The sequence below is a fragment of the Sinocyclocheilus rhinocerous genome, unplaced genomic scaffold (assembly GCF_001515625.1).
Source record: "Sinocyclocheilus rhinocerous isolate Xijiao unplaced genomic scaffold, SAMN03320098_v1.1 scaffold790, whole genome shotgun sequence".
Lineage (NCBI taxonomy): Eukaryota > Metazoa > Chordata > Actinopteri > Cypriniformes > Cyprinidae > Sinocyclocheilus > Sinocyclocheilus rhinocerous.
Genome location: NW_015666971.1, coordinates 755,185 through 773,362, shown reverse-complemented (window position 1 = coordinate 773,362; position 18,178 = coordinate 755,185). Strand labels below are relative to the sequence as shown.

The 18,178-nt window shown below is 36.6% G+C and overlaps 2 protein-coding genes across 8 annotated transcripts in view; both read left to right on the top strand.

Annotated features, from left to right (window-relative positions):
- Positions 1-10,348, top strand: part of LOC107733336 (golgin subfamily A member 4-like) — a 42,175-nt gene extending 31,827 nt beyond the window's left edge. For all 7 annotated transcript variants that reach the window (XM_016544916.1, XM_016544915.1, XM_016544914.1 and 4 more), the window contains 5 exons: positions 546-614; positions 1,930-2,005; positions 6,161-6,258; positions 8,929-9,015; positions 10,148-10,348. In XM_016544916.1, coding sequence (XP_016400402.1) covers positions 546-614; positions 1,930-2,005; positions 6,161-6,258; positions 8,929-9,015; positions 10,148-10,162 — 345 coding nt within the window. In that variant the 3' untranslated portion in view covers positions 10,163-10,348. The remainder of the gene's footprint in view (positions 1-545; positions 615-1,929; positions 2,006-6,160; positions 6,259-8,928; positions 9,016-10,147) is intronic.
- A 1,076-nt stretch (positions 10,349-11,424) lies between these two features.
- The window catches only part of itga9 (integrin, alpha 9), a 99,024-nt gene continuing 92,270 nt past the window's right edge, over positions 11,425-18,178 (top strand). The window contains exons 1-2 of the mRNA XM_016544903.1: positions 11,425-11,798; positions 13,164-13,344. Of these exons, the coding sequence (XP_016400389.1) occupies positions 11,611-11,798; positions 13,164-13,344 (369 nt within the window). The 5' untranslated portion in view covers positions 11,425-11,610. The remainder of the gene's footprint in view (positions 11,799-13,163; positions 13,345-18,178) is intronic.

Sequence of the window (18,178 nt, the reverse complement as noted above, 5' to 3'; positions counted from 1 at the left end):
TGCAAGGATGCATTAAATTGATCAAAAGTGACAATAAAGACATTTATAATGTTACAAAAGATTTCTATTTCAAATAAATGCTGTTCTTTTTAACTTTTATTCATCAAAGAATCCTAAAGAAACCTATCACTGTTTCCATAAAATTACTAAGCAGCACAACTGTTTTCAACATTGATAATAATCAGAAATGTTTTTTGAACAGCAAATCAGCGTATTATAATGATTTCTGAAGGATCATGTGACACTGAAGACTGGAGTAATGATGCTGAAAATTCTGCTTTTCATCACAGGAATAAAATACATTTGACAATATATTCACGTAGAAAACCGTTATTTTAAATTGTAAAAAATATTTATTAATTTTACTGTTTTTACTGTATTTTTGATCAAATAAATGCAGCCTTAAGAGATGTCTTTCAAAAACATAAAAAACAAAAATCATACTGACCCCAAACTTTTTAACTGTTTTGTACCTCTAAATGCTGCTCTTAGTTTCCATTTGTTTATATTTTTGACCTCTGGTCTTTCTCTCTTTGTCCAATCAGGTTCAGCTTGCAGAAAAGACGACCGTGCTGAGCGAAGCCAGGCTAAAAGAGCAGGAATACCACGACAGGGTAAGTGAAGAGAAATAGCTTGTTGAGTAGCTGTACCACTAAACAGGAAGCTAGCTATAAACATTGTTGACAGTTTAACTAACGTCTTCAGCAGGATTCGCATGTTCTTCTATGACAGTAGTTGACCTGAATGAGAAAACTGACCGTAGAAGAAGCTAGAAATGCTTGCGTTTGCATGCTTGCACATACTGTAGTATGTTTTAGGCCTAAGAAGTGTTAGCAAATGACAATGAAGAGGACAAAGAGAAAAAATGAGAGGAGCGTTTACCAACCGTCACATTCCCAGAGCTCCTGCACGGTGTAAGACCGAAATGAGATTAGATTCATTACACCGTAATGAGAGGAGCGTTTACCAACCGTCACATTCCCAGAGCTCCTGCACTCCTCCAGCGGTGTAAAACCAAAATAAGATTAGATTCATTACACCGCACATCTGTTTACTCTTATTTCAACTTTACAAACAGTTACAGCAGAGCTCATGCTGTTTGTCTCACCCCACACGAATGCAAACTCACACGGGGAGGCGCACACACTGGACATACCTTGATTTTTATAATCCGGCTTGTCCCTGGGCCATACGGTGATGTTCATTTGAGGACTAGTGTAGGGGAAGTTATTCCAAAAAATGACTTGTTTAACCCTTGTGCTGTGCAGAAAATCCTAACTTCATTTGTTGTTCCTTGTCAAAAATGACCGGCCTTTTAAAAATTGCGTGTAAATCTCTCATTATGCTGTATTATCACCAAATCTTGGATTCAATCTTTTTGTTAACTTGTTTTCTTTCAATTAGCAATTGAATTTATTTTTGATCTGAGCTTCTGCACCTCAGTTTTTGAGTGAAAAAGGCATGAGCTCCAGATCAACAAGGCCTACGATCAGTCAGTAAAAAAAAAAAAAAAAAAGAAAGAAAGAAAGAGCATAATGAGATATTTATAAGCAAGGTTTTTTTGTTTTTTTTGGGTAGACAGGTAATTTTTGACTAGGAACACCACAAGTGTAACTAGATGGGGAAAAAACCCCAAAAAGTACAAAAATATCAACTTTTTTGGGAAGTTGTTATATCCTGTGTGAGCAAAGTCAATCAATTTTAGTCCAGTGCGATAATATTAACTAGCATTTTCGAGAAAATCAAATCCTATCTAGTTCCTTTGGATAAAAGGGTCTGCCAAAGGCATAAATGTATAATGCATATTTGCATTTCTCATTTCCTGTTATTTAATTTCTAAAACCTATATAGAAATATAGACACAAGCTTGAGTTCTTAAAGATCAGTTTTGCACTATATGTGTACTTTTTTATTTTTTTTTATTTTCAGATTCATGCTCTAGAAGACAAACTAAGACGCTCCCATAAAAACGCAGTGGTGACTCACCTGGGAAGCTCATATAGAGGTAAATAACCTTAACCATTTTCTATAAAGATGGCTTTTGAATGCTATATTGTCTAGCTGTGGGCAGGCAGACCAATGTTTCTAAAGCCAGCTGTTATCCAGATGTCATTTACTGTCTTATTTATCTGTTTGTAATATGAATTTGGGGGTTTTAGCCGCCTAGTGACTGTAAAATGCTTGTCAAGTATCTCCTGTAACTCCCAGAGGTTAATGAATGATGTGGCACACTGACCCTTGGCAGATAAACCTCACCTTCATTCTCACTAGTTCAGAGCGATCAGTCACCGCAGGAGAGCAGCGCTTCAACACCCCGCTATCAATCACACACATATGCGGAGCTTAAACATATGGGCAGCTAGAGGAGAAAATCTGCCGCTCCACAGCCCTTCCCTGCTGGTGTAATAAAGAGCTAGTCTCTGAATCTAATGCTTTTCACAGACCGTGTTTCGCCCCAGTTCCCACAAATGACCCCGGATTCAGACAGCCAGCTCAAAGATCTGCTGTGTCTTTAATACTTGCATTGTTTGGACAAGAGCAGCATCAGCATCAAAATAAAACCTTTCTGTTCCTTGGAGGAATGAATGTCAAATGGGTTTTGGATGTGAAAGTAAGAAAATGTGCACCAGTCATTTAAAGACAACATCAAATTGAATTGTAAAGCATAAAATAAAGCCATTTGCATTGCATAATCATATATTTAAAGATACACTCTTGTTTTTGAAAGAAATTAACACTTTTATTCATCAAGGATGCATTAAATTGCTCAAAAGTGACTTTAAAGACATGTATAATGTTACAAAAGATTTCTATTTCAAATAAATGCTGTTCTTTTGAACTTTTTGATCTTAAAAGAATCTTGAAAAATAACATTTATCACAGTATCCACAAAAATAAGAAGCAGTACAACTGGTTTTACCTTTGATAATGTTTCTTGAGCAGCAAATCAGCATATTAGAATGATTTCTGAAGGAGCATGTGAAAATTCAGCTTTACATCACAGGAATAAATTACATCTTAAAATATATTCAAATAGAAAACAGTTACATGAAACTGTAATAATATTTCACAATATTACTGATTTTGAAAGCTTGAAATGAGACCGATTAAGGGACCAATTTTGATCACGAAAAGGCAGCAACCTTTAAAGCTGCAAAATGCCATGCGTGGGAGACTCGACTCGACAATTTCAATACAATTTGACATTAACAAGTTGCTGAGATTAAAAAGAAACAACAGTTAGCAAAAAAATACATAACGCACCATTATGGGTTAAATTTGAGTCCATTGTGCAATTCTAATTAAATTGAAGTGCTTTCAACTTGACAATCTTATTGGATAAATCAAACTTTTTGGATGAATTTTTTCACAGAGATTGTCGCAATGCTTCCTGCAATTGCTTAATCTGCAAAATATACTTGCAATGTTGAATTTGTGCTTTAGAACAGCCTTCATGTTGGAAGTGTGTCTATGATGCCTTACAATACTGTCTAAGTAGGAGGCTTACTAGGTTTTGGAACGGAGTCATCCTCTCTCCTTATAAACCAAATTGAATATTCTTCTAAATGTATTACCAGATGAGTTTTTCCTTTGAAGATATCCATCTGGCATGCAACTAAGCAAACTTCATACATAAACAAACCCATCCATGTATCCTCTCTGTTCTTCAGCATATCTGTGTGGCCTCTACATTAAAGAGACAGTAGTCTTTCTGATCTTCTGACTGCCTCCCATCAATTACTCATTAGTGATTCACAAGACAAAAAACTGCTTTAAAAACACCCCAAAACTACCTGTTTTTGTATATATGTTTGATAGAGTACTGAATTGATTTATGGTGGTACTTAATGTTTTTTGTGCATTGATAATATTTATGTATTTTGTTCATTATGCAGTCAACAGTTTAAGCATGTGCTAACAGCGGTCATAAACCAGTCCCTCTGTATCATTCAAACAGTGTTGTTCTGGAGATGAGACCGGTGTGGCTCGTGTTACGTCCCTGTTGGCCCAGACTGGGCTAATCTGGGGTCAGTCAGACAGGTCGGGTTATTTATTAGCCCCTCATTTCTCCATGCTTCCTGATCAAAGGCCTGTTTGAGTTTCAGTGGCACCTTGAGTCCCAGCTCTCTCTGTCAGGCTGTCTGTTCCTGGACGTTCAGCCACCGTAGTGTCTTCAGCACTGGTTAAATGGGCTTTCCAGAGAGACACACGGCTCCTTCTGCTAATTGCCAGTCATTCACAGGTTTAATGAGGCAAGACGGCTGACTGATCGGTTGCACCTCCTGTGCTCTTTGTGCACGCTAGATACTGTAATGCAAAAGTCAGTTTCACTTATAAAACTAATTGCTTAATCCTTACATCACTTCCATGAGACATTACTGAAGATTTACTGCACATCTGGGGTGCTTGTGATGCTTATGATGTTTACCACATGTGCGTATTCTTTTTAGCAAGAGCATGTACACTATTGTTCAGAAGTTTGGGGTCCTTAAGATTGTTTAAATGTTTTTGACAGAATCCACTTCTGCTCACCAAGGCTGCATTTATTTGATTAAAAATACAGTAAAATTTTAAATATTATTAGTTTAAAATACCTGTTTTATATTTTAATATAACATTTTAATATAAAATGTCATTTATTCCTGTGATGCAAAGCTGAATTTTCAGTTTACTTTTTTTTTTTTGCTGAATATAAAATTCAAAATAACAGCATTTATTTGAAATGGGAATTTTTGTGACATTTTAAATGTCTTTAATGTCACTTTGAACCAATTCAGTGTATCCTTGCTGAATAAAAGTTTAAATTTCTTAAAAAGAAAAAAATTTACTGACACCAAACTTTACTTATGTTTTATTTTTTTATACATATATACGTATTTTTGTCTTTTATTATGTGCATCTAATACATCACTTTCCTTGAGATACAAAATTGTGTTCTTCTCCCTAATTAATAAATTTGTAATTTCTAAAATATGTTAGGTTGAACTGGACTGGATCATTTTGGGTTGTTCTCTTTACGCCATGTTTTCCATGGTATCAACAGCGCAGAAAACTACCCGCCTATCGCCGACTTCGACATGCTTTTTTTTTTTTTAATAACTCAAGTTGGTTTTTGTTCATTCATGGTCTCAACGTCTCCTGTTCTGTTTCTGCTCTCACTTCTTTATCCATTAAAAACAGAGTGGAAAACGGAAAGGCCCCCACCTAGACTGAGCCAAAGCTTCTTGTGTTTAGCCACAATGCTGTCCTTATAGTGTTCCAGCTTTGCTGTGAGCCGGCGCTCTTAACTACAGCCGCTGGAAGTGAGGCGCGTCTAGCGCTCTGATTTACGGGCTGATTATTGCCACGCAAAGGTCGTGGGTGTGTGTTTAATGAATGTATTGAGTGTATGAATGCGTGCTTATCTTATTGATGTCAAAGCAAGGGAAAATTGTCTTCAATCTCCAGCGCAGGTTCTGAAAGATTAACTCTTACTCTCGCTCACACTTCAGATTTGAAACAAACCCCTAAACTGTATTAAACTTTGACTCATAATTTCGTCTGCACTCTTAAAAATAAAGGTTTCAAAAGGGAGATTTCACAACAGTGCCAACCTTTTTTTTTTTTTTTTTTTTTTGTGTGAAGAACGTTTTAATGATCTAAAGTCCACTATAATGAACCTTTTGTTAAATGGAAAGATTCCATGGATGTTAAAGGTTCTTGGAATCATCAATGCCAATAAAGAACCTTTTTTTAAAAGTGTGCACCCTAGCAGCGTCATAGCAACACCCTGGCAACCACCAGCATCATGGCAAGCGTATATAATCTAAAAGTCTATTTGCATTTGTAGCAATGCACATATTTTCTCATCCGATCATGTGATTTTCTATTGTTTACATCCTCTCTGACTCTCTTGGTTCTACTATTAGATGATGATTGTTGGCGTTGAGTGTTTGGAGGATTTATAAGTTCGTCATCTGGCTGCTCTGGTTTTAATTACGGCCCTGACAGAGCAGCGTTTAGCAGAACTGGAGTGAATGAGGGAATAGCCAAGATTTTGTACAGGCTGTACTTTAAAAACAGCAACCGTTTCCTCTTAAACCAAGCTTAATGTCTCTAGTTCTCTTAGATTCTCTGTGATAATGATTATGATGAATCTGCTGTTGGTTTGTCTCTACAGATATGTCACACAACAGCATGGACCCCTTCTCCGAGCTGACCGAATTCGAGTACCTCAGGAAGGTCTTGTTTGAGTACATGATGGGAAGAGAGACAAAGGTACATTTTTGGGGTTATGATTAGACTTTACGATGATGTCATTCAGGGAAGGACTGCTTTTGGTCATTACTGTTATACAGTATTATTTAAACAGAATTTTTTTAATTACCCTTCTTTTTATTAAGAGAAAAAAAATATATATATATATATATTCTCTGGATTTTCTGGAAAGTTTATACATTTATATTAATTTTAATTCATTAAAAATTGTATGGGTAATTAAATGGCAAGGATGGTTAACGTGACAAATATGAATCTAAATTTAGGTTACATGAGGATCAGTGTTGTTATTGTTAGCTAAAACTATTGAAAATCATGTTTATTTAAATAAAGCTGAAATAAAATAAAATATAATATTAGATGAAAAACTTTAATGAAAAGTGGAAATACTGTTTTGGCAGCTAAAAGTGAAATTAGTTGAAGTGCTAAAATGATTAAAACAGAAAATAAATAAATAAAAGCTAAACAGAAATATTTGAAAAAAATTAAATGAATTAAACTAAAACCTGAAAATATAAAAATAAAATCTAATTTAAAATATTAATAAATGCTAAACAAATACTAAATAAATAGTAAGTAGTAGATAAATAATATTAAAATAACGTTGATTTGAGTGACAAGAATGGGGACAAGAAAATGTAGCTACTGCATATGTAGGAAAGACCCATTTACTGATAAACAACTATGTTTAAAATAATTATTATGCTTCCATGTTGTAAATCTTCCATAATATCTTTCCCACAATGCGCAGTTTTCCACCACATAATAATGCCATTTGTTAGAGGAAGGATGCAGTAAATAAGTGTGACGGGGAGTCCGGATGGAAGCCTGTAAAATGATTCATTCTCATGAAAACTCCCAACAGCGGCATTTTGTGTCCGTTTAGCAGGACCCTAATGAGCGAATCTTGTCAGTTAAGCCAGGACTAATTAACGGCCTGGTTGATGCCGCCCTGAAGCCAGCGCGATTCGCCCTCGTTGCTAATAAACAGTCGGGTCCTTATGACATCACAACAGGCCTCCCTGTCAGAGAGGATGTCCGGGGGGCGACCCGGTGGCTCGTTCTCATCACATGACCCAGTAGTGCCTATACCATTTTAAGAGAGATGCTCGGGGTGAACGGCTGCGCTGGTTCTGATTAGCGCCGCATACGGGTGCTGGCAGATCTATCTAGGGCTGATTACCCAGCAGGCTGCAGATAATGAGGGTTTTTGTCTTTGCGAGATGTAATTGCTCACAGAACAGTGCAGAGCAGCAGCTCCACTAAAGATGGGCGGCAGCGTTGTTGTTGTTAACTAAAACTATTAAAAATTGATTCCGCTAACTGAAATAAATCTGATTTAAACAACAACAAAAAACTTAAATTTTAAAATAACAAAAAAAGTTAGAACTGCTGAAACAAGTTGAAATTGAAGTACTAAAATTATTCAAACTTTTAACCGAAGTAAAATTAATGCTAAATAGAAATTGTGTGTGTGTGTGTGTGTGTGTGTGTGTGTATATATATTTATAAAACGGATTGTTCCGGTCCTTGATTCTGATTGGCTGAGCCAAGTTCGAAGCTGTTGTAAATTACTCTACAAACATACACCTTTGTTTACATTTGTGTGTTGCTCGGCAACCACTTTGTTGGAACCACAACCGTTTCTGAGGAACTACATTATTGTTTGACTGAAGAATAATGTTTTTATTAATATCATTACACTTTATTTGCTCTGTTTTATTTTGTGAAACCTTACTACGTATATGGAATAACCGTTTTATAAATGCAATAAGCCCCGTGAAGCCGTGGTTTACAGTGAATTTATAACAGCTAAGGGGGTTGTAGGCACTCGTGCCTAACAACGCCCCTCAGCTGTTATAATTCACTGTAAACCACGGCTTCACAGGGCTTATTGCTTTAATATAAACAGTAACAATGACAAAAGCACATACTAAAGTTAATAAAACTTAAACTAAAATTAAAACTTAATTTATATAATAGCGTATATAAAACTAAAATGTGTGTTTGTGTATATATATATATATATATTAAACAATTAATAAAAATGATAAAAGCACATAAAATGACTAAAATAAAAACAAAAATAAAATAAAATTTAATTTGAAAAATGAATAAATACTATAATTGAATATAAATATTACTAAAATAACATTGAGGGTCTGTTTTCTGTAAAATACTCCCAATTTCCATTCTGACACAACATTTCATGAAACTCTATAATAGTGTAAAAACACCACTGTACATTCATGTATGCTTCACTCCTTTGTGGTGTTTTCCTATTAAACCGTTATTCCCCCCCCCCCTATAATATGAGACTCATTTAGTTATATAAAGACCTGATAGGTGAAAACAGGTAACATGACTGATGAACAAATATAATAATTTTAAAGACATGGTTCACCCAAAAATAAAAATCTCTGGTCCCCATTGACTTCCATTGTATTTTTTCTTTACTATGGAAGTCAATGGGGACCATCAACTGTTTGTTTACACACATTCTTTAAAATATCTTCTTACAACTTGAGGGTGAATAAATGATGACAGAATTTTCTTTTTTTTTTGGTGAAATGAGTTGTCATTTCTTGCTCTTAAATAACATACTGCAATATTAAATGCAGAATTTCAGTTTCATCTCTTTTTTTTTTTTGTTGCATCTTGTTTCTTCAGACAATGGCCAAAGTTATAACATCCATGCTGAAGTTTCCCCCGGACCAGGCGCAGAAGGTTCTGGAGCGTGAGGATTCCCGTGTGATGGTGAGCGTGTCTTTAGTGTGCAGAAACAGCTGTGAGTTTAAGCGTAGCCTTCAAAGACTCTCCGTAACTCTCCATATGTTAACAAACTGGCTGAAACCGGCGTCCCAGATGTACAGCATTGATGCATTGATGTTCATTCTGCAGTTCATGTGCCGAGAGGGAGCCGATCAGATGCTAAATGAAGCACATACGTGTTTCTTATCAAATACTTTGTGGTTTGTTAACAGGTTTCTGCAGTGTGCTCACTGTTTCCTTTCCTGGAAACTGAATTCCTGACATTTATTTCAATTTCTCCAGTTGTTTAGTTGCTTCTTTGCTTTTTGTTAAACCACTCATTCAGGAAATCACTGCTCTGTAACTTTTTATAGCCAATAGCCTTTAGTTTACACTACCGTTTAGATTTTTTTAATGTTTCGATTTAAGTCTCTTCTGCTCACCAAGGCTGCATTTATTTGTTCAAAAATACAGTAAAAACTGGAAATATTATGGAATATTATTACAATTTAAAATAACTGTTTTCTATTGTAATATAAAGTAAAATGTAATTTATTCCTGTGATCAAAGCTGAATTTTCAGCATCATTACTCCAGTCTTCAGTGTCACATGATCCTTCAGAAATCATTCTAATATGCCGATTTACTGCTCAAAAAACATTTCTGGTTATTATCAATGCTGCTTCATGTTTTTGTGGAACCTGATACATTTTATTTTCACGATTCTTTGATGAATAGAAAGTTCAAAAGCTCCAATTTTTTTCGAAATAGAAATTTTTGTAACATTATGTCTTTACTGCGAAGTAAATACAATGCATCTTTGCTGAGCTAAAAGTATTAATTTCTTAAAAAATAATAATAAAAATCAAACACCATAGTAGATCATAGTAACTGTAGTAGAACATTGTAACAGTAATAGTAACTGCGTAGTAACGTGCTAAAAATCTCTCAAACTCCTTAGGAACAGCATAGCAACACCCTGGCAACCTCCTGCAAAACCCAAGCATTGTATCTAGCTAATGAGTTGTCACATGTTTATTCAGATGGCGTCATGTTTTTGGCTAGTGATTTTAATGCGTGTGCTTGCAGCTCTTAGTTGAAGTAACTGGGCTTCTGTTCCCCATCTGTGTGTTTTACAGCCTTGGCTCCGGTAAGGTGGAACCAGAACCGTGCCTGAACCTGACTGACCGAACGGCAGATTCTCCAGCTACTGCTGCTGAGAGATGCTACTGACATGAAAGAGCCTGCTCTACTTATCTGTGTGTGTGAGCGATATGCAATATGTATGCGTGTGTGTGAGAGCGATATGTATGTGTGTGCGGTTAATGGTACAAGGGAACTTGGTTTGGGTAGACGGTTCTTTTTTTAAAGCTGCATTTGTATGATTTGAAGACTTGTGCAATAATTTTGATTGTAAGTTTCAGTTTGCTTGATTCTCTCTATTTTTCCTGAATTATTTAGTCTTTTTTCTGTTTTAAGGTAAAATGAAATTACCCTTTAACTATCTGCACAGCACATGTACGATATAAAGACACAGGCTCATAGTATGCTGATTGTTTACTATGTTTTTTTGTAACTTAATACTGTATTTTCGGGGAAACTGACTAGTTAGAACCACGCTTCATATTGTAAATAATCATTGTTGGGAAAAAAAAGGCTATAAATCTCTGTCATAGGGCACTTTGAGGCGGTTAATACATTTTAAGACGACTAATAAAGTTTTATTTACACTACATTCAAATCCTCTTTTTTTCTGCATGCAGAAGCTCTGGTAACATTGCTGTATGTTGCGGTTGTCAGGTACTGGTCAGACTGGTTAAGCATCAGATTAATTCTCACTATAATATAGTCACTGTTGGCCAAATGTATAAATATGCAAAGATTTTGTACAAGAGATGTTGTGATGCTGAATGATTACCATATTCATATACCATGATACAGGGACCACCAAAAAACAAAAGCATTAAACATTATCACAATTTTATGGTGTCAGCATTCAGATATACTCCTGAGAATGAGCAAATTTGCATTACACACTGTGTATATATGTGTACAGTATGTATATATATGTATGTATATATGTTTATGTGTGTATGTATATATGTTTATGTATTTATATATATATAAATATATACATTTTCGCCAAATATAGAAAAACCAAGGATCTCCTTTTTAAACAGACTATTGACCAAACCTATGTCACAGTGTGTAAAACTTTTAATTGTAAATATGTACGCCAGTAATGAGCTGCAGTACTGAGCGCTGTCGGTAGGTGTCGCCAGTGGACGCGGCGCCACGCGCTCCTCGGCCTGTAACGTGAAATGTGATGCTCGCGCGCAACAACGCACGCGTCATCTCGAGCGCAGCGCTTTAATGCCAAGAGAAACTCCAGAGACGCAGCAGAAGAGAAGAGCCATGCAATGAGCGCGCTATCCTGACCCACACCTCCGATCCACAAACTCAAACCCTGTTTGCATGCGCTTAATTCCCACATTTAAGAAAAGGAAGTCGTGTAATCGTATAAATGTAGTTTTTCCATTTTGGGACTTTATAGACAGATTTAATAGCTTTTATAAAGTTCTCATCAGTTTGAACACTGAGGATGCGCAACAGAATGACGGAATTTTCTACACGGAAAAGAAGCGCTTTGGATGTTTTTGTGTGTTTGTGTTTGGTTTCTTTGGTTTATTCCTTCAACATTGACTTACAACATCCCGTGGTGTTCCGAGGACCAGATGCGACGTTTTTTGGATATTCGGTGCTGGAGCACGTCCATGACAACACACGCTGGTGAGTACTTGGTCTGGAATGGAATAAGCATTTATACAGTCAGTTTTGCGTCTTTGTAGTTGTTTTAATGGTGAAAATCAGTATTACCTCACTTTAGTCTGTTGAAGTTTGTCTCAAATTGTCTTTTGGCGCCCCTGGTACAGTAAGCCAGAGGTAAACTGTCTTAAAGACTTTATAAAAATAAAGATATTTATATATATATATATATATATAATAATCGGTTCATACATTTTGCCGTTACTTTCCTAACGGTAAGCGCTCGAGCGGTCTTCGGTTGCCAAGGTTACCTCCTCAGGTAAGGTTAAATGTCAGTTTCTCAGGTGAAAATAATCGCGCAATTAAACTCTTGTGGTCACTGAAATGTTCTTAATGATATATGAATAATTAAAACAGTGGTCTAAATGTAACCTAAAAGACCCGATAAATGTCATAACGTTGACGCCGCTAGCATAGTATGTCAAATGTAAACTTAAATGCATTTTTAACAGTTTTGTCTTAAATATGTAATAAAATAAATGATGACAGCGCTCACTTTTTGCAAAACGTCGCTATGGTTACCTCAGGCGAGCGCTAATATTGGTTTAGCGCTAGGTGAATTATTTACGTTTTCTGTGTAAATTGTCTTGTTTATTTTGATTTATCTTGGTGTTGGATTGTCACTGTGGCTCTAAAAATAATTTGGACTATTAAAATGTGTATTAGTATTGCCTAAGATGATAAAAACCAAACCAAGTTGCATATGTTTTGATTTCAAACCAGTCTCTGAGCAAGAATGAACAAGTGAGTTAGTTAATTCTGGAAAAAGCTCCTTCTGCATTTGGAGAATGACATTTGGTTTGATGTTTTGTTGTCTAGTCTAATGCAAGACATTTAGGGCTTTTAAACTGCGATTACAAGCGGCACCACAAAATAATTACACTTATGTACATGCATTTCTTTAGCATGCTAACAAAAGTACAATGTTTTCCCTTACTTTTATGACTCAACTCTTGCCATTACATTTCAGACATGCAACTTTTTGCAACGTCTCTTATGACTGTACAGATGTTAAGCCTTTCTTCCAAGGGCTGTCCTAAAGTTTAAAGGGAAACACTGGCCAGCGCCTAAAACATTGCCTTTGCTTCAGTGGAGATGATGATGTAGTTCTTGCATCACCGAATTGTAGAGCCAAACCATGACAGTATGACAAGGCAAAACCACCTCCAGGGCTAATTCATTTATAAAACAGACCTACAAAGGATAGTTTTGTCTTCCAGTTTATAATGATAAAAAGCTGTATAAATGGACTTCTGTCCCAGGCATCCCAGGTTGTGTGTGTAGTTGTATTGTGATGTACAGTGACACTGTTTCTCCTGATGTCTGTAGGATTGTGGTTGGGGCTCCCAGAGCAAACTCATCATTCAGCAGTTCGGTTCAATCACCTGGAGCTGTATACAAGTGCCGAATCCGCAACAACCCAGAGCAACGCTGCACTGAGATGGACCTCGGCAGAGGTGTGTATCTCACACACATCCAGAGTACACATGCAGTAGCTCTTACTTTACCTGTATACCTATAATATGTTTACATAAAGCCACATCTCAGCTGCGTGACTGTTTATATAATCAAAAATTTGACTATATTATTGTCAGACTCTATATATAAAGTTGGATGTGTTATGTCCAACTTTATCCACAAACATATGCTCACATAAAGTGGTAGGCCTATAGACTAAATAGCAAATCTTAACTGACTTTTTTTTGTCACAAAAATGAACTATATTATCATCTGGCTCTGTATATAAAGTTGGATATAAAAGAATGTCCATATAAAATAATAAGTATATAAAGTATGACTTGTATAAAAAGTATATAACTTATATAAAAAGTATAACTTTCTCCAGATGCATACAGTATACTTGTGTAAAGCGATATGAACCATATAGCAAATCTCAGCTGTGTGATTGTTTATATCATCAAACAAAAATGTAGCTATATTATTGCACAGCTCTCTATGTAAAGATGTCTAACTGTGTCTAAAGATCTTTTGTAAAAAGGGAAGTGAAAATGTGTTGATCTATTATCATTATATCCTCTGTGAGTGTCAGATGTGCTTGGTTTGACAGCACCAGTTTAAATACAAAACAGTTAGACGATGCCATCTGCACAGTCAAATCAACCGGTAAAAGAGCAGAACTGTTTTACACGGGTAGTTTAAAAACCCCAAACCACTGTACAACTGAAATCACTCATGAAGTTAAACATGGATGGATTTTGGACCGGTCAATATTTGAAAACCTGCCTGGACGATTGTTTTAGCAGCCTTGTTTTTGTCACTTTAACAACTTTTCTCCCAGTTTTAATCAAAAACATGGTTGTTATCTTATCCTGTTATTTTCACATTACCCCTGTTATACTAACACTCATTTTCAGCACTGATAGTGGGTCGATTTACACTTTTACTTTTGTAAACATGCATCATACTATGAGCTTGTTTATGTGATGGACAGCTGACAATATCATTGTTTTTTCTTTTTAACATTATTAATATTACTGTGTGAAATCAGTTAAAATGTCTGTAGTCTGGCTCCTGAAGTATTTTGATAGAAATGATGAATGGTTTGGCTAATATTTTCCGAACGGCCTTGCCAAGGATCCAATGTGTAGAAATCTCTTGAAGCTCTTTTCTTGTGGTGGAGAGATGAGAGCAGTTTGTGTGGCTTTAATGCGCACACTCCTGCTTGCTCTGTCTTACTGACAGAACACACATGAGCAAATGAGGCGTGTCCTGGGGCCCCAGCTTTGAGTGTACATGAATAATTTGGGATAAGACCCTTCATGGGCCCCCCTTGAGAAATATTGAGAAATATTGCTACTGATATAGTGAACTAGTTTCCATTTCTCTGAAGTGCTGTTAAAGGAATAGTTCACCCCAAAAATGAAAATTTGCTCAAAATGTACTCACCCTCAGGCCATCCAAGATGTAGATGAGTTTGTTTCTTCATCAGAACAGATTTGTAGAAATGTAGCATTACGTCACTTGCTCACCAATGGATCCTCTGCAGTGAATGGGTGCCGTCAGAATGAGTCCAAACAGCTGATAAAAACATCACAATAACCCACGAGTAATCCACACCACTCCAGTCCATCAGTTAATGACTTGTGAAGTGACAAGCTGTGTGTTTGTAAGAAACAAAGACGGTTTAACTTCCAGATCAGATCGCAGTACCATTTACTCATCTGCTTGCAGACATGAAGCTATTTATCGGTTACGAAATGGTCTTGATCTTGATAATTGCAAGCATATTTTGATATTTTCATTGAAGATCTTTACTGGTAAAGTGAAATGCATTGTCCTCAGTTGTTATGGGAAGCAATTTTCCACTTTCTAGTATGTCTCAGCTTCATCAAATACAGTAATTATGCTATTTCCTTCTAAGCAACACAGAACCTATTCAAAGCCATATTTAGGATGAGCAATTACCATCTTTATTTAGAGTAATAGAGCCAGTTGATTGTCTGGGGGATGAGGGTACTGAAGGATGTGTTTTATAGTGTACTATAGGAATAGATCTGTTCCAAAACCTAGTGAGCGGACTACCTAGACTCCATTCTTCATAGGTGTAATTTCAGAACAAAATTTTGGCCAATTTCAAAGGCAGCATGGCATGTGTTCCTCAAGGAAAAGGAAAAGCAATTGCAAGTTCAGTGGAAGAACTGGCATAAAAGATGAGAGAAATTTTTATTATAAATATACTTATACTCAACCCAGGTTTATTGGGAAAACAGGCCTGTGGCAACATTTATGCAAAATGATATTATGTTGTTTTGTGCACATGTTGTGAAGTAAAATGTCCAGTGAGTGGCTCTAAAAGTGCATTCAGTTTTATCCAACAAATATGAATCTTGCATTGTTTTATTACGTTGATCGTTGTACGCATCACAGCAGTTCGGAAATTAAATGCCATCTAAACTAAACCTAACTGATAGTGTTAACAACAGCAAACATGAGATAAAAAAACATTTGCAACCATGCATTTTAGCATGTTTATATGAGGCTTTGATCTCTTTTGTGGAGTTTTTTGACTCGTGTTTTAAGTGACTCGTACCCACCTGTACCAGATGAGCTAATGAGCAAGTTTACTACGTCATAAAAGACATGCATATGGAGTTGTTTGTGTGATAAAAACATTAAAATGTATTAGTTTGCAAATAATGTACTATGGTAGAAGTGTCTTAACACAGTATTGTGCAAGGAACTGCCAAAAATAAGTCTTCATTTTTCAATAGTCTGCCTCCGTAATCATAATTTGTGTGGAAAGGAATAAAAGTAGTTTTTGTTTTACTACCACTAGTGCTCATTTCGACCGGAAACTTGTATAGGTACGTTTTTGGAGCAAATTTTTCCAATGACCCTGGCTTGATTACATTTCATACAATAGTGCAAATTGTACAGCAATTGAGTGAAATCTAATTAAAACTGTTTGTGTGTTAGTGTTGCATTGCTAGCTGAGCAACATGCTAATGCCATCCACTGTACTGAACTGTTATTGGTTGATCAGGTTTGTTCCCACAGTGTTAAAAAGATCCTCACCTGACAAATCTTTCACCACATTCACTGTTGACCAACTCTCCATCATAGTTGCCCTGATCAAAGTAGCATGCGCATTTGTTTTCTTTCAGTTATCCGTTAACTGACCAGGACACTCCGGGCTCACGCTCGCTCACTACATGCTTCCAGATCTCATCCTACTTCTCATCCCCTCGCTAAGCGTTTCACAACCAGAAGAACACGGCACTCAGGACCCACACAGATGCGAAAACAAACACGTCTGTTACAGAGATGGCCGGGGGGGGGCCGGGGTTGCTGATTTGATGAGATGTTTATAGTCTGAGGAACATTCCTTGCGCCTTCTTATTTGAAGTGATGGCCAAGGTTTATAAGAAGGGAATTCTTCTCGCTGTTTGCCTGCAGTCTTGACCCTGTGAAATATATCTGTGTTCAATGAGTAGTGTTTTTTGGATGGTGCTTCGCTGCTAATTGCTGAAAATAATGTTTTGTCCGTATCCCAAGCAAACTTCATCTTGGTTTCTGACAGTTTGTGTTTCAATCCTAACTTGAGATCTGGCGCTCGTCTTTGTGTGCTTTGGATGCTTCGCAGCTTTGGGGGCAAAAGCATTAACTTCAAACAACCCGAACAAGACATGATTAGAACCAATTGTCCCACCTTTGACAAGCTGCTGTTTAGGAGGTAAAAGGTTGTTTCCTGACAGACTTTGTGTAATAGCTGCTATAAAAGACTAAATAATATTGCTATTAATACTGCTATAATTTCCATCCAAGTTCATGCTAGTTTCTCTTGGTTAGTGCTCGTCTTGCTGGTGGAGCACTAAAACTTTCTACATGACACTGCTGCTCAAAAGTTTGGGTTCAGTAAGATTCTTATAAGTTTTAATCAGCAAAAATGCACTAAATTGATCAAAAGTGAAGTCTTGCATATGGCGCACTATTTCCTTGACACTTGTAGGGCATTTCAAATCACTTTTGAGTGTGACAGATAGGATGTTGTCTTTGTAGGAAGTAGATGCCAGAACTATTTACTAGTTTTTGAGCTGGTGTGAAGATTTCTGGTTATGCATTGATTCATTCAAAACTGGGTGGGAGTAGAATAGGAATCCTAGTTCAGTTGGGCGTTTTGCAAGTCTCCGCACCAATGCTGTCAGTCTGCTGACAAGGAGGAGAAAAGAACCAGAGCCAAAGAAAACAGCCGCTGTCCCGGGAGCCATCACTCTTTCTCCTTCGGACAATCACAGTTTGCCCCTCAGAGGTCCGCTGTAGCTCAACGCTCATAGATAAACATTAAAGCCGACCCTTATGCTTAGATAAACTCCCTGCAGGAATAACACGCCTTGCTCGTAAATCCTCCATTTTTGTGCAGTTAAATACCCAAAATAGACAATAGAATACCTCCAAAATAGATCATGTCTGATTCAAGAAGCTGATATCTCATGGTTTATATTTTCCGAGGTCACCAGTGTTAACCATTTTTAATCCTAAACTTTTCAGGTAAATGAACTGTGATCATGCATTGAGTTTTTTTTAATGCCTTACATTTTAGTAAACCGACTGGGCTGTGTTTTCCCGAAAGGATCGTAAGCATAAATAGAAATTACCTCTACAGTCTGCTTAGTTTTACGATGCCTTTGGGAAATGCAGCCCTCGTGTATTTTTCTATTGTATTCCGTAGAGCTGCTTTATAGCTGAAATGAATTCGTTTGATAATTGATTAACCTTACAGCTGTTACGGGGCTGACAAGACGTGAGACGTGCGGATCCATGTGCAAGCTTTATTAACAGCAGAGGAGGTCAGAAACACAGGCAGGGTCGAACAGTGGCAAACA